The 18,432-nt window shown below is 46.0% G+C and overlaps 1 protein-coding gene and 1 long non-coding RNA gene across 2 annotated transcripts in view; one reads left to right on the top strand and one right to left on the bottom strand.

The window, feature by feature from the left end:
• Positions 1-13,749: 13,749 nt before the first annotated feature.
• Positions 13,750-16,490, bottom strand: LOC140605242 (uncharacterized). The gene is made up of 2 exons (XR_012007952.1): positions 14,849-16,490; positions 13,750-14,642 (listed from the first exon to the last, which is right to left on the bottom strand). It is a non-coding gene; the product is annotated as an uncharacterized lncRNA (long non-coding RNA).
• A 583-nt stretch (positions 16,491-17,073) lies between these two features.
• Positions 17,074-18,432, top strand: part of TMEM178B (transmembrane protein 178B) — a 344,335-nt gene continuing 342,976 nt past the window's right edge. The window contains exon 1 of the mRNA XM_072777458.1: positions 17,074-18,242. Within this exon, the coding sequence (XP_072633559.1) occupies positions 17,861-18,242 (382 nt within the window). The 5' untranslated portion in view covers positions 17,074-17,860. The remainder of the gene's footprint in view (positions 18,243-18,432) is intronic.

The raw sequence follows: 18,432 nt of genomic DNA on the forward strand, positions 1-18,432 counted from the left end.
GGGTCTCCAGGATCACACCCCGGGCTGTGCCACTGCGCCAAGAACCTCTTTTAAAGTGAAGGTAACTGGGTTGGGTTCCTGGATGGTTCAGGTAGTTAAGCAGCTCAGGTTGTGATCTCGTGGGTCCTAGGATAGAGCCTCACATCTGGCTCCCTGCCCAGCAGGGAGTCCGCTTCTCTCTCTGCCTCTCCTACTACCCCGTGGCCCTGCTCATATTTGCTCTCTCTCCCATATAAATAAATAAAATATTAAAAAAAAAGAAGAAGAAGAAAATGAAGAAGGTGGGTCTACTGGCAACAGGCTAGGTCTACTGGCAGCAAATCCCCAACTACTATTAAACAAGCCACCATTGACTGAGCAAATTTCTTAACTCCTCTTTTTCCTTGGCTTACACAAATGTTAAATCATCTTCAACTATTTTTCCTGCTCTGAAATCGTAGAATTCTAAGTAAAATTTTATGTATTAAGTCAAACAGCTTACTTGGTAGGGCAACTATTAATAGGAAACATAGAGGAAGCTTTGTTAAAAGTGAAAAATCTTTTTTTAAATATACATAATCACTCTCTCAAATAGTCATTTCATAAATCTTACTTCTTAAATACCAGCTTCTCTTAAACTGAAACCCATTTAAATGTCTCTGCTTTTCCTGTTTCAGTAAATACAAAAAATGTAAAATGTAAAGGTCAATAAACTGTGGACTTTAGGGAAAGAGTAAATGTTTGTTTTAAAGTAAACAAGGAGCTGGAATGTTTCCAATATTTTCATTTTGCCTTAGTGGCTACCAAATGTATTTGGACCCAAAATTCCTCAAGAGCATGGATGTTAGATATGAAGGCTTTTGAAGAAAAAAAATCTGACTTATGAAATGGAAGGAAAATGAAACAAATTGCAGTTGGACAAATTACCAAAGTAAGGCAATAGAGTTAATCCTTGGCATTGGGAATTTAATATTCAAGGTTTTGTTTACTTTTTAATGGTTTTGCAGTCTGCATCATGTAATAATAGATAATTTTGCCAAAAATGTTAATTTTCAGAATCCTATGCCCCAAGTGGCTGGAGCATGATCCCAGCATCCAATTTCCATGGCAGCTTCTTCTGTCCTTGCTTGATTGTTACGAATGTGTACACACTCTTAAGCACTACTCAGCATTTGGGAATGCAATACATACAACAATGGCAATTGATTGTTAGGAATCTGTGGAGGTCTTTAGAAGTTTTCAAAAATCATTAAAATTTACTATATTTTAGGGGCACCTGTATGGTTCAGTCCATAGAGCATGTGACTCTTAATCTCAGGATTGTGAGTTCAAGCCCCATTTTGAGCATAGAGCCTATTTTAAAAAAAATCCAGAAAACCCATTGAAAAAAAAATTACCATATTTTATTTTTTAAAGATCTTATTGATTTATTTTAGAGAGAGAGAGTGCGAGGGAAGGGGCAGAGGGAGAGAGAGAATCTTAAGCAGGGTCCATGCCCAGCACAGAGCCCAACGTGGGGCTTGATCTCACAACCCTGAGATCATGACCTGATCCAACTCTTGAGTTAGACGCTTAATCGACTGAACGATCCAGGTTCTCTTACCATGGGTCTCCACCTCTGAGCCTAAGAAATCACCTTCCTTTCCATTGTCTCTTACGTCTAGGGTCTATGGCAGATTCACAGTGCCAAGAAATTGGCATTTGGAGTTAGCTGTATCTAAATTTAAATCCTCCAATATTTACCAGCTAGATAAACTTTAGCAAATCACTCTCTGAGTGGCTCCCTTCATCTAATAAATGTGGATAATACTGGTTTATGGAACTGTCATGATGATTAAATCAAATGTCCTGTTGATATCTGTTGGCATGAAGTAAGCAGCCAACAGATAGGGGCCGAATCCTCATAGCTATTCGTCTGACTGGTCCTCCTTCCAGTTATCTGAGTTGATTCTAGAGGTTTTCCTGATAGGATTATCATCACTGTGGTCCAGAATCTTGCTTTTAATACACAGTTCCTGCTTCTTCTCTGCCTATTTGTCCTCTCTCATTTTGTGGACATTTTAGGTTCCATTATCTTAATTCTGCATTCTGTTCTTGTGATTCTAGCTCTGGATGGTGACTCACCCTCTCTACCACACCCACTTGGCTCAGAGCCCCACCTGTCGGGTCCTTCCACAGTTGGCCTTGTAAACTTGGCAAAACCATTTAAAGTCCTGTACCACATCTGTGCTTCTTTACAGTGCATGCCTGCCGGACCAAAACATAATGATCCAGTTGAGGGAGGAGATGGCTTTTTGCTTGCATATGTCATAAAAAGATGGAAAATTTAAAGCAACGAGGAGAGTACCCTGGAAAAACCATGACTTTTTTTCCTCCTGAAAACAATCTTCACTGTCAAGAAGAGTAAGGCAAAAATATACAGTTCAAAGCCCTTAGAGGCAGAATTATCTCTAAGGAGAACACTTTTAATTTTGGATGTCAGTGATTCTTTCATAGATATTGTGCTTTTGAATGAATTGTTCGGTTGGAACCTAGGGAATCCTGGCTGCATGGGGAATTAATCATACACATAAAAGTTTGAGCGTGAGTAACTTTATTATCTTAATATAGCTATTGTTTTTAGACAATTAAGTAATACATGTTCATTATATAAAACCTAGAAAATACAAAATATTTATTTTTTTAAAGATTTTATTTATTTGAGAGACGAGTGAGAGAGCAGAGTGGGGGAAGGGGCATAGGGAGAGGGAGAAGCAGACGTCCTGCTGAGCAGGGAGCTCACCTCAGACCCAGGGCTTGACAGTGGGCTCTACAGCAGGGCTCAATCCCAGGACCCTGGGATCCTGACCTTAGCCAAAGGCAGACGCTTAACCAACTGAGTCACCCAGGTGCTCTGGAAATACAAAACCCTTAAAAGAGAATAATCCCCAAATAATCCTAACATTTTGGTATATTTCCTTGTTACTGATTTTTATTTATAAAATTTGGATCCTATTTCATCCATAGTTTTATTTTTTTATTTTATTTATTTTTTTTTTTAAATTTTTTTAAATTTATTTATGATAGTCACAGAGAGAGAGAGAGAGAGAGAGAGAGAGAGAGGCAGAGACACAGGCAGAGAGAGAAGCAGGCTCCATGCACCGGGAGCCTGACATGGGATTCGATCCCGGGTCTCCAGGATCGCGCCCTGGGCCAAAGGCAGGCGCCAAACCGCTGCGCCACCCAGGGATCCCTCATCCATAGTTTTATATCCTACTCTTTGCACCTATTGGTATCTCTTGAGTGTTTTTCTACCTTCTCTAATCCTCCTATACTTATTTCTTAAAGTTTTATTTAAGTAATTTCTGCACCCCATGAGGGCTCAAACCCATGACCCCGAGATCAAGAGTCACATGCTTTTCCTACTGTGCCAGCCACGTAACCCCCTAAATACTCCTTTAAAATGCTATTTTTATGGCTTTTTATTGTTCCATTGAATCACTGCATTATGATTTATTCATCTAACCCCTGTTGTTGGACATTTTTGAATCCTATTACAAATAGTACTTCAATGTAAATATTTGAACCTTCATTTTTGAGTACTTATCCAATCATACCCTTAAAATAGGTTCTTTCTGCATTTCACATTGCCAAGGTCCTCTGGTTGTTTGTGGAGCTGATTGCTGTTCATGCTGCACCATTGGGGTCAACTGCAATGGGGCTAAATGACCACAGATGCTTTGGGTGGATGATTCTCCCTGGCAGGACTATTTTTATTCCCTTCTAGAAGAGGGCTCCTCCCAGTGAGTTTAGTTGCTTGGCACATAGGAAATGGTAAACTTGACAAAGGCTTTCTGACTTGTTATAAATGAGCTTCTTTCTGTGTCTGTGTCAGCTACTGCAGGCTGTGGGAGCACCCTGCAGTGAGGTGCCCTGGCAGTGCCTCCAAGTCTTGCGTAGGCCTCTGTTGGCAAGTAATTCCCTTTCTAAAGTCGGGTGCTTGCAGGGCCTGCATCTGTGGAAAGTGGTGGAGGAATAGGAATTTGTACACTTGAAGCTCCCTTTGGTAAAACTGGTCTGCGATGCCAACCTGGTGTCTGGAGTTGGGTGGATAAGCCCTGGCTGTGCTGTGGTGAGCCAGGGTGTGTTTGTTGGTGTGTGCATGTGTGTGTGTGTGTGAGAGAGAGAGAAAGAGATGTAGGTAAATCAGCTTTTCAGCCCCTGAAATTCTCTGGCAGCCGCCAAAGACTATACAAGTTTCTCTGTTTTATGAGATGATTCATCTTTGTATTAGTCTCCGAGGTGCCGTAACAAAATACCATACACTGGGTGCTTTAAACAACAAAACCTTATGTTCTCACAGCTCTGGAGGCTGTAAGTTCAAGATCAAGGTGTAGGTCGGTTAGGTTCCTGATAAAGACTCTTCCTGGCTTATAGATGGCTGTCTTTGTCCTCAAATGGCCTATCCTCTGTGACCAAGAGAAAAGAAAGATTGAGAGAGAGAGAGAGAAAGAGAGAGAGAGAGAGAGAGAGAGACCTTCTCCTTTTCCTTCTCTTCCCCTTCCCCTTCTCCTTCTTCTTTTTTAATGAGACCACCAGACCTATTAGACTAGGGTGCGATTCTTATGACTTTATTTAAACTCTTATCTCCTAAAGATCCTATCTTTAAATACAGTCCTGTTGAGGCTTGAGACTTCAACTTATGAATTTTGGGGGTATGTAGACATTCAGTCCATAAAACTCTTACCCACTGCTCTATTGTCTTCCTCTACCATTTATCATCTACAGTACTACATGACTTATTTATTCAATCGGTTATTATTTGTCTCCCACTACTAGACTATAAGCTCCATGAGGTCAGGGATCTTTCTTTGTTTTTCACTGGCATCTCTAAGCACCTAGAAGAGTGCTCACACATGAAATGTGGAAAAAATGACTGAGGTCAGCAACCATGGCTATTATGGTGGGAAAAGAGACAGTGAGAGCTAGAACTGCTGGTAATAAACAGAAAATCCCAGGAAATAGCAATATCTAGGAAGGGAAATTGGGGCCCCCCTACCCCAGGACCACTAATACCTTGTCCTACAACATGCGGATCATTACACTTGATCAGGTATGATGTAGTAAAGACACTCCACATTGTGGTTCAAACTTGTGATCCTTTGAGTTGCTATGGGGATTATGATGTTTTAATCTGCTTGGGCTACCATAACAAAATACCATCAACTGGGTGGCTTAAACAATAGAAATTTCTCACAAATTCTATAGGCGGGACATCCAAGATCTCTGTGTTGCAATGATCCAGTTCTTATGAGAGCTCTCTTCCTGGCTTACAGATGGCCACCTTCTCTCTGTGTCCTCATATGGCAGAGAGAGAGAGGAGAGCAAGCTTTCTGATGTCTAATCCTGTCATGGAGATACCATCTTTATGACTTCATCTAAACCTAATTTCCTCCCAAAGGTCCATCTCCAGATACTATCACGTTGGGGGTTAGGGATTCAACATGGGGATTTTTGGGGGACACAAACATTCCAACTTCCAGATGATGTAGCTGGTGATCAAGGACTTACAAGATCCAGACTCATGAGATGTCAGGTCAGGGAGTACAACAAGATGCTGTCCACATAGATCATGAATCATCAACCCAGGAGGCCAAGGCTTGGAAAACGTTCAGAGTATCACATTAGCCAAATGTCCTCACAGTGCACCCATATTGGTCAAAGCCTGCTTGGGAGGCTGTGATACACTCATCATATTTCCAGATTTTGTGGACCTGTAGCCCTTAAGAGGTCTAATTTCATACAAATCATGATTTTTGGTGAATGATTAGATTGGGTTCCTTATTCTCTTCACTTATAAAAAAATTCTTGTGTCTTTTGTGGAGCAAGTGCAGGGTCTGAGAAGTGGATATCTTACTGTTTAAATATTGTGGCTTTAAAAACATAGTTTAATACTTAAGAGCAAGAAATTATCAGGTAAAAAATACCTTAGCTATTCCCACTACTAGCTTTCTGCAGATGAGCTTTAGAATTATTCTCCAAGTTCTAATAAAACCTAAGATTTTGATTGGAACCATGTTAATCTATGAATGATTTTGTAAAGCATTGACATTTTTATAGTATTGAGTTGTTTCATTTAGGAATATGGCGAGTTTCTACATCTTTTCGGTCATTTGTGTCTCTTGATAAAATTTGGTAGTTTGTGTCATATAAAGCCTTTGCTTTCTTTGTAACTATTATTTATATATATATTATAGAGGTTTTTGTTGTTGTTGTATATGGGATGGTTTTCCAGTATATTTTCTAACAATTAATTGCTATTATATTGGAATGTATTGATTCTTGAGTATTTTTAGTTTGTTCTTTTGAGTTTTCAGTTCTACTATCCACATATAATATTCATTTTGCATTCTCCTTGGCAATTGTTGTAACTCTTAATTTCTGTAGCCCGCTCTACCCTTGACCCCCAGAATACTAAACAGTGATGGTAGAGAGAGCACATTTCTCTTGTCCTGACTATGAGAATATCTACTGTGTGTCAGCCCGTTCTGGCCTGTATACCCTCAGATTTGTTCCTTGATTTTCACTGCTCTGTTCTACTACAAGGGACTGAAATTTCCAGGCTGTACATCCCAAAGCTTCTGTGTCAGCTGATATTCATCTGGGTTCAGTCTACGGGAGGTTCTGGCAAAAGGTTGATGAGTCAAAGACAGAGAGAAGTCTGGGTATTTCTCCTCTAGTCTCTGCCATGGGTAGCAACTCCAGCACCAGTTGTCTGTGTTTCATGGCTCCAGCTCTGGCCAGACAGATGTTTGTTAGTTTCAGCTTCTGTTGGGTGAACCCCAGGCTCAGGCAAAACTCTTTGCTCTTTTTATTCCTTCAGCGAGGCTGCCCTCAGTCCCAGCAAGAGGGTCCCTGCCCTAGACTGTTTTACAGGGCCTGCATATCACAAATACACACATAATAGTCTTGGAGTACTCATGGTTGCCCCTATGTCTTGGGATCCTGCATCAGTGAGTACTGGCACATATGGCTTATGAGCTTAAAAAAGTGCTCTTCTGGTTAATGTAGTACAGGACCCAAGGAAATGCTTTTCTAAACCTCTTGCCCTGTGTCCTCAGAACAAAAGACAACTGCATCTAAGTTATGTGGGTTGTGTTGCTGCTGATGTTGGTGTTAGATTCTGCTTTGGAGCATGGAAAGGGCCTGAGGGTGGAGGCACTTTGATAAAAGAAAAGATAAAATTATTAGCTTGTCCAGCCTTTCTTCCCAGATAGCATGCATGTAGTAGATTTTTGAACAAGGAAGTGTCACTTCTCAGCAGTGATGGGCATCCATTTCTTCCTTCCTTTTGTGTTCTAATTCATGGTTCTGGAATTACATATGAATTAGGTATTTTGAACAGTTGCACACAATAACTGAGCCATTTTGCAATATTATGCTCTTGTAACTCATACTGCTCTTAAACTATAAGTGTATTTCTAGACCTAACCTCAATTTTGGCCTAAATTGCAGAAACATTCTTGATAACACATATGGAATATAGTGTGAATTTGTTACTGGAGACATGGCCTCAACTGAGTCAATAGTCATGAAGTTATGGAGAAATTCAAAGAAAGATTATTTATGTATCTTGAATCTATCCATAGACAAAACATATTTAAATTTGACCTTATTGCCACTTAAGACACGCAATGGAAATGCTGACTAAAGCCATTAAATTTAATTTAGAAAGGACGTAAGATATACTAGGAAAGCTAAAGTAAACAACAGGAAGCCCTCAAATACAGAGCAAAATGTGGTCTTTCATGGAAAATAAAATTAATTTTAAGGGACGCCTGGGTGGCTCAGTTGGTTAAGCATCTGCCTTTGGCTTGAGTCATGATCTTAGGGTCTTGGGATTGAGCCCCTCATTGGGTTGTCTGTTTTTCTCTCCCTCTGTGATCTCTCTGACTCTCTCTCAAATATATAAATAAAATAAAATCTTAAAAAATTAATTTCAGGTTTGTTCTATCTACGATTTTTTTGATTGCTATTGCTTGCTATTAATAGTATAAATAAAAGCAGATCTAAGTTGGGTGACTTCTCAGTTAAAGAGACTAAAAATACTTTTTTTTTGGAGGGGGGGTTTGTGTTATGTTTAAAATCCAAAACATTCCAATTAAAAAATATCTATATAAATGTTGGCAAATTGAACTCAAATAAAAAATAATATATAAAATAAAATCCAAAACTATAAAAAAGAACCAAAACTATGGTGCAGAGCATGAACTGACAAATGGAATGCTTTTGCTTGGTAAGCACAATATTTGTTTTTTTCTACTTAAGGTATTAAAAATACTTTTAAATTTTAGAGAAAAACATTTTCTTTTTTTTTTTTTTAAGATTTTATTTATTTATTCATGAGAGACACAGAGAGAAAGAGAGGCAGAGACACAGGCAGAGGGAGAAGCAGGCTCCATGCGGGGAGCCCGATGTGGGACCGGATCCTGGGTCTCCAGGATCATGCCCTGGGCTGAAGGCGACGCTAAACTGCTAAGCCACCCTGGCTGCCTAGAAAATGGTTTTCTAAGTAGAAATAAACTGCATATGAAACCAAAAGTGGCATTCGAATAAAATATAAGGAAATAGAACAAGGAAAAGCACATTTTTTTATGACTTTAAAGAAGAGGATTCAGTTATAAATAATCCCAAAGTAATGCTTGTAGTAACAACTAATATCCAATCATTGTAGATCAAGATATGGTCTTTTTATTTATTTATTTATTTATTTATTTATTTATTTATTTATTTAATTTATTTATGATAGTCACACAGAGAGAGAGAGGCAGAGACACAGGCAGAGGGAGAAGCAGGCTCCATGCACTGGGAGCCCGACGTGGGACTCGATCCCGGGTCTCCAGGATCATGCCCTGGGCCAAAGGCAGGCGCCAAACCACTGCGCCACCCAGGGATCCCAAGATATGGTCTTTACTGTAGAGAGACTTGAACAAATTAGACACCGTACTTTGATTTTTGGTATTTTTCATTTTAGCACTGGAATATTTGAAAGAAGAACTGAATAACTATCATAGGCATATAGATATCACTTTGACAGTAAAAATCATGTATGTGATAATGATTTACATGATAAAAGTAATGTATTTTTTGCATTAACAGTGATGTGTCATATGTGATTGTTACAATGCTTGAATATAATATGTAAAGTCCAAATGTAAGTAGTATTTTAAGAATCTTATTGACATTTCCAATAAAAGTGTTATTGCTTCAGTAGTATGAAGTTCCTTCGAATTGATATTAATTAAAAAAAAAAAACCCAAACTTTCAGGGCACCTGGGCAGCTCAGCTGGTTAAATGTCTGACTCTTAATTTTAGCTCAGGTCATGATCTCAGGGTCATGAGATCAAGCCCCACTTCAGGCTCCATGCCGTGCGTGGAGCCTGCTTAAGATTCTCTCTCTCTCTCTCTGCTCCTCCCCACCACTCACACTCTCTCTCAGAACAAACAAAAGCACCATTTGGCATTACCATCAATAGAATATTAAGTATGTGAAAATCTTGATTGTAGGGGCACCTGGGTGGGTCAGTGGTTGAGTGTCTGCCTTTGGCTCAGGTTGTGATCCTGGAGTCCTGGGATCAAGTCCTGCATCAGGCACTCCACAGGGAGCCTGCTTCTCCCTCTGCCTATGTCTCTGCCTGTCTTTCTGTGTCTCTCATGAATAAAAATCTTAAAAAAAAATCTTGATTATAACAGGATGATTTTTCTGAAATAAAAGTTAAGAAAAGTAAGTCTTATGAATATGTATTATTATAAGTTATGAATTATGAATACCTTTATTACTCATCTGTGCATTGCTGGCCCATCAATACATGAGCAATCATAATTAATTTGGTTGCCTTTGATATTTTGCCAAATTTTATTCATACCCAAACATAACATTACACATATTTGAAGATTTGTCATCATAAAGGTATTTGTAAAGTATAAGGTTAGAACATTTTTATTTAACAATTTGTCATTTGACTTACACCTGTAAACATTTAGAGACATGAGATGTGGGCCTTCATTTGTATGCTTGGCCAGGGCTGAGCCTGCCTTCAGCCTAACAGTGGTAATGGCAATGTGCTATCAACTTCCTGTTCTCTGCTTGGCTTCTTGGTTCTTCTGTCATTCTTCCATTTTGCACAAATAAGCAGATATCTTTACATTTTCTTATATCCCCTTATTTTAAAAAGATTTTAAAGATTAAAAAATATATATTTATTCATGAGAGATACAGAGAGAGAGGCAGAACACAGGAAGAGGGAGAAGCAGGCTCCATGCAGGGAGCCTGATGTGGGACTTGATCCCAGCACTCCGGGATCACGCCCTGAGCCGAAGGCAGATGCTCAACTGCTGAGCCACCAAGGCATCCCTTAAGAAGATTTTAAATATTTTCCTTCTTTCTTATTATTATTTGGGGGGAGGGGCAGAGGGAGAGAGAGACTCTTAAGCAGGCTCTATGCCCAGCTTGAAGCCTGACGTAGGGCTTGATCTCATGACTTTGAGATCATGACCTCAGCTGAAATCAAGAGTTGGACGCTTAACTGACTGAGCCACTGAGCCAAATGTAAAGATTTTACATTTAAGTAATTTCTACACCTAACATGGGGCCTAAACCCACAGCCCCAAGACTGAGAGTCACAGGGGAAAATCAGGTGCCCCTGTTGCCTTCTTTGTTACATGAAAGGTAGAGTTATGGGTTGAATAATCCCACCCAACCCCCCAACCCTCCCACCTCCACCCAGAAGATATGTTGAAGTCCTTACCCTTATGACCTCAAAATGTGACCTTATGTAGAAATAGTGTCATTGTAGATCTGATTGAGGTCATGTTGGAGTAGGGTAGGCTTATAATCCAATATAATTGGTATCCTTATAAGAAGAGAGAAACTTGGCAAAAGAGGAAAGATGATGTGAGAAAAGATAGTCATGTGATAACAGAGGCAGAAATTGGAATGAAGCATCGTTAAGCCAAGGAATGTCAAGGATTTCCAACAGATACTAGAAGAGTATCTAGAAGAATACTAGAAGAGGCAAGGAAGATACTAGAAGAGTATCTAGAAGAGAAACTAGAAGAGGCAAGGAAGGATTCTCTCCCACAGGTTTTAGAGGGAGCAGGGTCCTGCTGACACCTTGATATTGGACTCCTGGGCCCTAGAACTGTCTGACAATAAGTTTCTGACATTTTAAGACACCTAATTTGTGGTGTTTTGTCATGCAAGCCCCAGGACGTGGGCAGCATACTAAAGATGCTCTTTGCCCTTTGTATCAGTGTTTCTGTAGGCTAGATATCTAGAAGCAGACCTGTTGGGTCTGCAAACATCTAGTTTTCATCCATACAGCTACTCCAAATTGCCCTCCAGAGTGGCTGTATCCGTTTATGCTCTTACCAGCAGTGCATGAGAACATGTTTCCTTATGCACTGGCCAATACGTGACATTAACAGACATGAAAAAATTTTTTTCCATCTGATGGGTAAAAAAAAGTATTTAAAAAATTTGTATTCTCTGATTACAGGTGAGGTTGAATTTTTTTTTTAAGATTTTATTTATTCATGAGAGACAGAGAGAGACAGAGAGAGAGAGAGAGAGAGAGAGAAAGAAAGGCAGAGACACAGGCAGAGGGAGAAACAGGCTCCATGCAGGGAGCCTGACTATACCCTGGGCTGAAGGTGGCACTAAACCACTGGGCCACCAGGGCTGCCCATGTTTTTTTTTTTTTTAATAAGTTAATTTTCCATTTGAATTTTTTCTTCTGTAAATTCTTTTTTATGACCTTTGATCATTTTTCTGTTCTGTTATTTGTTTTATTGCTACTGATTTGGAATATTTCTTTATGCAGGATGTGATCTTATTCTTTATAATTCCTGGTTTAGGAAGAGATTTTAAATATCAAGAATGTTTGTTGGCTTTAATTGGTTGTCTTTTCAGCTTCTAGTGAGATGATAAAATGCTATTTATTTGACCTACTGATATGTGGCATCTGTAATTACAAGAACTTTAAAAAGCAGAGCAGTTAAATATTTTATGGGCAAGAGGAATGATGCCAATGCAGGGGCTTTTCAAAACATGTTAAGAGGGCTGCCTGGTTAGAACAGAGAATGTGTCTAAGTGAATATGATGGTCAGCTTTGGAAAATAGGCACTTGGAGTAAAAAGTTTGAGCTTTACTCTACAGGCAAGATGAAATTACTGCAGAATTTTGGGTAAAGGAGAATTAGAATATAAGAAGATTAACATGGTGGTATGGTAGAGGAACAAGAAAAAAAAGGAGGGAGAGGACTTGGATGCCCAGGGGTGAGATGAAAATTGCCTTTTTCTGTAATGAACCTAATGAGGAAGAAAAGAAGGGAAGTTCTAACAAACCAATGTGGCTCTGCGATGAATTGTGATGTAGAAAGAAGCATAAATACTAGCATGTCACATGCTTGGGGGACTGTGTTAGGAGGGCTAGAGTAGAAGTTAACTCTTGGGTTTCAAGTAATGTACAAGTTGTGCAAAGTTAGTTAGAAAAACAAGAATAAGAATATATAGGGGGACACTTCTCTGAGCAAATGATGGCATATTGATAAATGGCAAAGAGAAAACAGACCTCATCAATTTTTATTTTGATTCCAAGAGACAATGTCAAGGAGAATGGTTTTCAGACTAAAAGTAGGGTGTAGAGTAGAACAAATATGATAACTGAAGACAGTTCCCAATGGGTAAAGAAATTGTAGGAAAGCATCTCTCTGCTCTGGGTGAACTGTACCTCAGGAAAGAGAGAATTTTTAATGATATCTCTGCATCTCTGTTGTTGGCCTTGGAGAGAGCTCGGAGAATGTGAACATTCGTTAGAAAAGGAGGGAGGTTGTGCAAGAGCAAATGAAATTCCAAATTTCAAAAATGTAGATTTCAGAAACTGCAAACCAATGATCTTAATATCACTCTGGGGTAAGATCCTAGGGTAGCATTCAAAGGGATGAGTTGTAGAGGAGATCCTAGAAGAGAAGGTGAGGATTATTAGAACTTCGCATGGGTCTTGTGAAAACATGGCCATTTTTTTTTTTTCTTTATCGGTTGACTTGGTTGTTATATCAAGGAGCACTGTTGGATATAAGACATACTAATAATCAGGAAGAATCAGAAACCCAGGGGCAGCAAGCTCAAAGAGGAAATAAACAAAAGGTATTTAGCCTGGAAGAAAGAAGGCTTAGGGAGAACATGATGGTAGAGGTCAAGTAGGTCAAGAAGGACCATTATATGGGAGAGGAATCAAGTATCTGTGGGCTTCCCAAAGGCCAATGGGTAGGATTACAGGGATCTAGGAAAATACTCAATGTAAGGAAGGATTATCTAACCACTTACACCATCTGACAAGGAACAGAGTGCTTGCCAAGAGAGTGATTTCCCTATCACTGCAAGTGTGCAAGCAGAAGCTGGCCAATTACTTTTTGGGAAATGTTCTAGGAGAGATTCATGCATTATTGTGTGGTTGACTCTAAAGTCCCTTCCAATTTTGAGATTCTATGATCTGAGGACAGTATAGGTTCAAATCAGAAGGACTAGGTTGGAGATAGTGATGCTATAGCTAACAGGGTGGAAGGAATTGGAAAGAGACGGAGGGAAGAAACGTAGATCACTCAAGGAAAAAAGGTCATGTAGTTATATAGTCAAGAGGAAGAATCCACCATCTTTTTAGCTCCAAAGATCAGGATTGTTAAGTTTTTTAGTAACTAGATGGAAATGAGACCGCCAAGGCAAGCGAGGGTCCAAGAACAGATTTTATTGCAGGCACCCTCGGGCGAGGTTCCACGACTCATGGGGGAAAGAGAGTGAGTCGAGGAAGTCGCGCCAAGACAAGGTAGTCGGGGTTTACATAACGTTGTAAGGCAGAACGGTTTCCTATTGGTTGGCTCATATGCAAAGGAAGGATTGCAATTCGACCAGTCAAAGGTGACTTCCTCCTCTGGGGTTTGAAGGGCATTGGGTTCGGTTGGGGAAGTCCAAAGGAGAGGTGTAAGGGTCTGCTCAAGCTGTCAGCAGGTCATTGGTCCATTGGTGTCCCAAGTGGAGGTGGTGACAGGAACCTCAGCCATTTTGGTGTATCTGCCATCTTGAGGAGTTTCCCTTCCCGCCTGGCCCCAACAAGGATCTTCTCAAAATGGAGCAGGACTGTCCAGGAAAACAGCATTTCAAAGGAGGCCTCAAATGAACATCTTTAAAAGGCTTTTGGGATGTCACCAGGGACAAACATTTCAAAATATAATTTTAATGATGTTCAGAAAAAAGGACAGTGTGCCATTGGGTCCCTTCTCTTAGCAGGGCCCTAATCACCGGACTGCTGAGGAGGACCATGGGAGGAGAGGCAAGGCATAGTCTTGGAAGTAGGCCTAAGGCATAGGCCAAGAGAAAATGGTAAAAAGGAAGAACAAGAAAGGAATGGGATAATGGAAAAGGGAGGGCAGATAGGGATAAAATGGTCAGGCTCCTTTATTGCCAAATGGGTGGCTACCTGGGCTTCCAGGGGTCTCCAGGGGCACCTCTCCTAGCTGGTTCGCAGGGGAGGGGAGAACTGAGAATCAGGAGAGTGAGGCTCTAATGCTGGATGTGTACCAACTTGCTGAGTGACCTTGTAGGTATCATTTCACCTTTCTGCCTTCTCCCTATGGTCAAACATAGACATCCCGTTAGCCTAAAAGTGCTCTGGGCTTTACAGGAGAAAATAGCTCCAGAAATTTCAGACATTGTCTCCATGTGTGCAAAGTGTTTGCGCTCGTTTCCACATTTTCACGTTGGGGGAGAGGGAACTGGTGGGAGGAGGGTAGAAAGGAAGGTGAGAAGAAATTGTGGTCAAGTCCCTGGGCCCCACCTCGCCGTCCCGGGGGACCCAGGGCACCAGGGGTTGGCAAAGGGCACATGCCCACGGCCTCTCTGCCAGCCGGGCACCCAGGAACCGGGCGGACATCCTCAGGCTCTGCTGTCCCTTTCAGCAAATCCCAGTGCCGCATCCAGGGACAGAAAGGGAGGCACGCCCCTCCCCCACTAGATGGCACTGAAACGCCTCGTTCCCGATTTTCAAACTGCAGAAAGGATGAAAAAAGACAAAAAGAATATGGTGGAGGTGCGCTCTTTCAGGCTCGCAGGCCCCGCTGTGCAAAGCGGGGTGCCGGACCCTCTCTTTCCCGGGGGCAGCTCTTCACCCGGCAGTGAGGGCCCCCGGCTTTGTAGTGCGGGTGACACCGAGGGGCGAGCATTAGAGAGAAAAAACCCGGCTTTGCAGCCTGGGAGGGAGGCTCCCAGCCTTTGCGGCGCGGTCTCACGTGAGCCGGGCGGGGAGGGGCGGGGGGCGTCTCTGGGATGAAGCGGGGCTCGCTGGCGGCCCACCGGCTCCAGGTCGAGGGTCCCTCACTGCCTCCCAGAGCCCCCGCTGAGCCTACATCCAGCCGCCACCCAGACGAGGACAAATCCCGCGCCGAGGTTTCATTTAACCCCACCTCCCCTCTCAAAGCGCGAGCCCCCGGGCGTTTTCAAAATATCTATTAAGCACCCCCCTCCCCCCGCCACGCCGCACGCCCATTAACATCCTCTGCCTCTGGTCTTGAAAGGATCAATCATTTCCCTTTTTCCTTTCCTGCTGCGGAGGGAGGGGAGTGGAGGCAGGTGGAGGTGGGTGTGTGTCAGGGTGTCTGGCGCGGGCGTGGGGCTAGACTGGGGTTGGCCGTGGCAACCCCGCCGACGCGCGCGGCCCCGGGGGGCCACGCCTGTAGCTAAGCCAGCAAGGGAGCGCCTGTGGCTTTCTGGGGGAAAACAAAGATCTAATATGATCCAAGATACCAGCCACCAAAACCGGGGACGCGGGGAACTTCCTCAGCCCCTCTGGGTGCCGACTCTGCAATAAAGCAGCCTTTATCCTTCCAGTGGTGGATGCGAGAGAATTTTCCACCACTGCAAAGAGAGAACCAGGAGATGGAGGCAACATCCCTACATTTATAATAATGCGTGTAAACATGCTACATACCACATATATGTATATGTGCATAAATATGGATGTGGTTGGGCACATACCTATCTAGACACCATTGACTTGCCTGGTCAAAGACTAAGGCTTAGACGTTTCGTGCCTGGGAAATGGTGCAGTTTATCTTTAAGGATGCTAGAAAAATAAGAGATGAGGCTCACGTTGCACGGATGACATCACTAGCTTTTGGCTGCGCGCTCCGTGTTCTCGTCTGTGGGTTTTAGCCAAGGCTGCAGCGCCGGGCGCCCGAGCTGAGCGAGCGAGCGAGCGAGCGAGCGCGGCAGCGGCTTCCTCCGGCGCCCGCAGCCGGGCGATGCGATTTCGCGAGCACCCCGGGCGCAGCCTGGGCTCTCGCTCCCCAGCACCGGCCGCGCCCGCGAGGCTCCCGAGCCGCCGCGGCTAGAGGAGGAGGAGGAGGCGGGGAGGGGAAGCCCCGCGCCCCGGCCTCCCTCCCCCACCCTCGCCCCATTCACCTCGCGGCCGCCGCGCGCCAAGGAGCCCGATCGCGGGACGCCGAGACCCGGCCGGGATTCTCTGCACGCCGCCGAGTGAGCCGGCGCCTCGGCTCCGGGCGGGCTGCGAAGAAAATGGTGCAGTCCGCGAGCGGCTGAGCCCGGTCGGGCAGAGCCGAGCCGACGGCTCGTGGCCGGGCTCGGGTGGCGGGAGCAGGGGGCGGATTGCTCGGAGCGGCCGGGGCCGCCGTTTCCCCGGTGCCTGCAGCGTTTCCCTTGCGCCTGGGCAGCACGCTTCCCGCGGCTACTTGGGAGCCGGATGGAGTGAGGCGGAGGCGCCGCGGGAGAGGCGGGTCTGGAACCTGTCGGGCGGATACTCAGGAAGAGGAGGGCGCTGGGGAGACCGGCAGGACGCCCCGGGGGCCGGCTGCCCGCGAGCCCCGACCGCGCGCCCTGTCCATGGTGCTGAAGGCACCGCGAGCCGAGCCCCGCGCGCCCCGCGCCGCGCGCCCCGCCGGGGGCACCGTCCTCCGCGCAGCCTGCCCCTCGCGCCCGCCAGCTCCCGCCGCGTCGTCCGCAGCCCCGGGCCGAGGCTCGTCGGGTGACGCCGCCCGGGTGACCGCGCCGTCGGCCCGAGGGGCCTCCTGAATGGCGAGGCCCGACGCAGACGACCCGGGAGCCCGCGCGGAGAGGTCGGCCGCGGCCGTGCGCGCACGGGGAGCCCGCCTCTGAGCGCAGCGCGCCGGCCGGGCAGAGCCAGGGACCCGCCGGTGGCCGGGGCGCGGAGCCGCGTTAACAGAGGCGACCCAGAGAGGAAGCGCGTCTCTTCGCTGGCAGACCGCAAGGGGGAGAGCCGCCGAGTGCGACACCCCGGCGGGGCCCGGGCCTCCGGAGGTTTCCGTGGCCGGCCGGCCGGGGTTCACCCGGTCGCCGCGCGGCGCCTCGTGACCGCCCGCACCCCCGCGCCCCGAGAAGAGGCCAGGCGAGCGCGGCCCGTCGCCACCGGCACGAAGGAGGCCCGGCAGCCCCGCTGCAGCCGGGGGCACCTGGCGTTGAGTTTGCGGCCTCGCAGGGCAGCGGCGCCCGAGGCCCGGCTGCGCGCGGACTTCCCGGGGGCAGGGAAGGCGCGGGAGGCGGCCTCGTCCGCTCGCCGCCGCCCGAGGCTGCACCTGCCGCGGAGGATGCCCAGGAGCCAGCCGGCGCCTCCGCGGATCAGAACTTTTTAGGCTGCCCGCCCGCATCCCCGCAGGCCCCGGGCCGCGCACCGCAGGCGGGGGCGAGGGGGCGCCGCCGCGCGGGCCGCCCCCGTCCCCTCCCCCTCGGCTCGGCCGCCCGCCGCTTTGTTCGGGCGCGCGGAGGGAAGGCGAGGCTGCGGCGGATCATGCCCATGGTGTAGCCGCCCAGCGGAGGCATGGCTGCCGGAAGGTTGCTGCTCTACACCGGCCTGTCGCTGGCGCTCTGCGCCCTGGGCATGCTGGCCGTGGCCATCTGCTCGGACCACTGGTACGAGACGGACGCCAGGAAGCACAGGGACAGGTGCAAGGCCTTCAACACCCGCCGGGTCGACCCGGGCTTCATTTACAACAACAACAACAACTTGCCGCTCCGGGCGAGCCGCTCGCGCCTGGACCGCTGGGAGGGCAAACTCCTGCGGGCCCGGAATCGCCGGCAGCTCTTCGCCATGAGCCCGGTGGACGAGTGCAGCCGGCAGTACAACTCCACCAACATGGGCCTCTGGAGGAAGTGCCACCGGCAGGGCTTCGACCCCGAGATCGCAGCCCTCATCCGGAAAGGTAAGCGCGAGGCGCGAGGCGTGGCGCTGCGGACAGGAGAGCGCGGAGAGCGCCGAGGAGAGCCGGCGCCTCCCAGGCCCCGCCGCCCTCCCCTCCCCTCCCCTCCCCTCCCCGCGCCTGCCCCCGCGCTCTCCCGGCCTCCTGCCCCCGCGAGGTCAGGCCCTCCAGGCCCCGCGGAGCCCCGCAGGGG

Source organism: Canis lupus, chromosome 15, assembly GCF_048164855.1.
Source record: "Canis lupus baileyi chromosome 15, mCanLup2.hap1, whole genome shotgun sequence".
Taxonomy (NCBI): domain Eukaryota; kingdom Metazoa; phylum Chordata; class Mammalia; order Carnivora; family Canidae; genus Canis; species Canis lupus.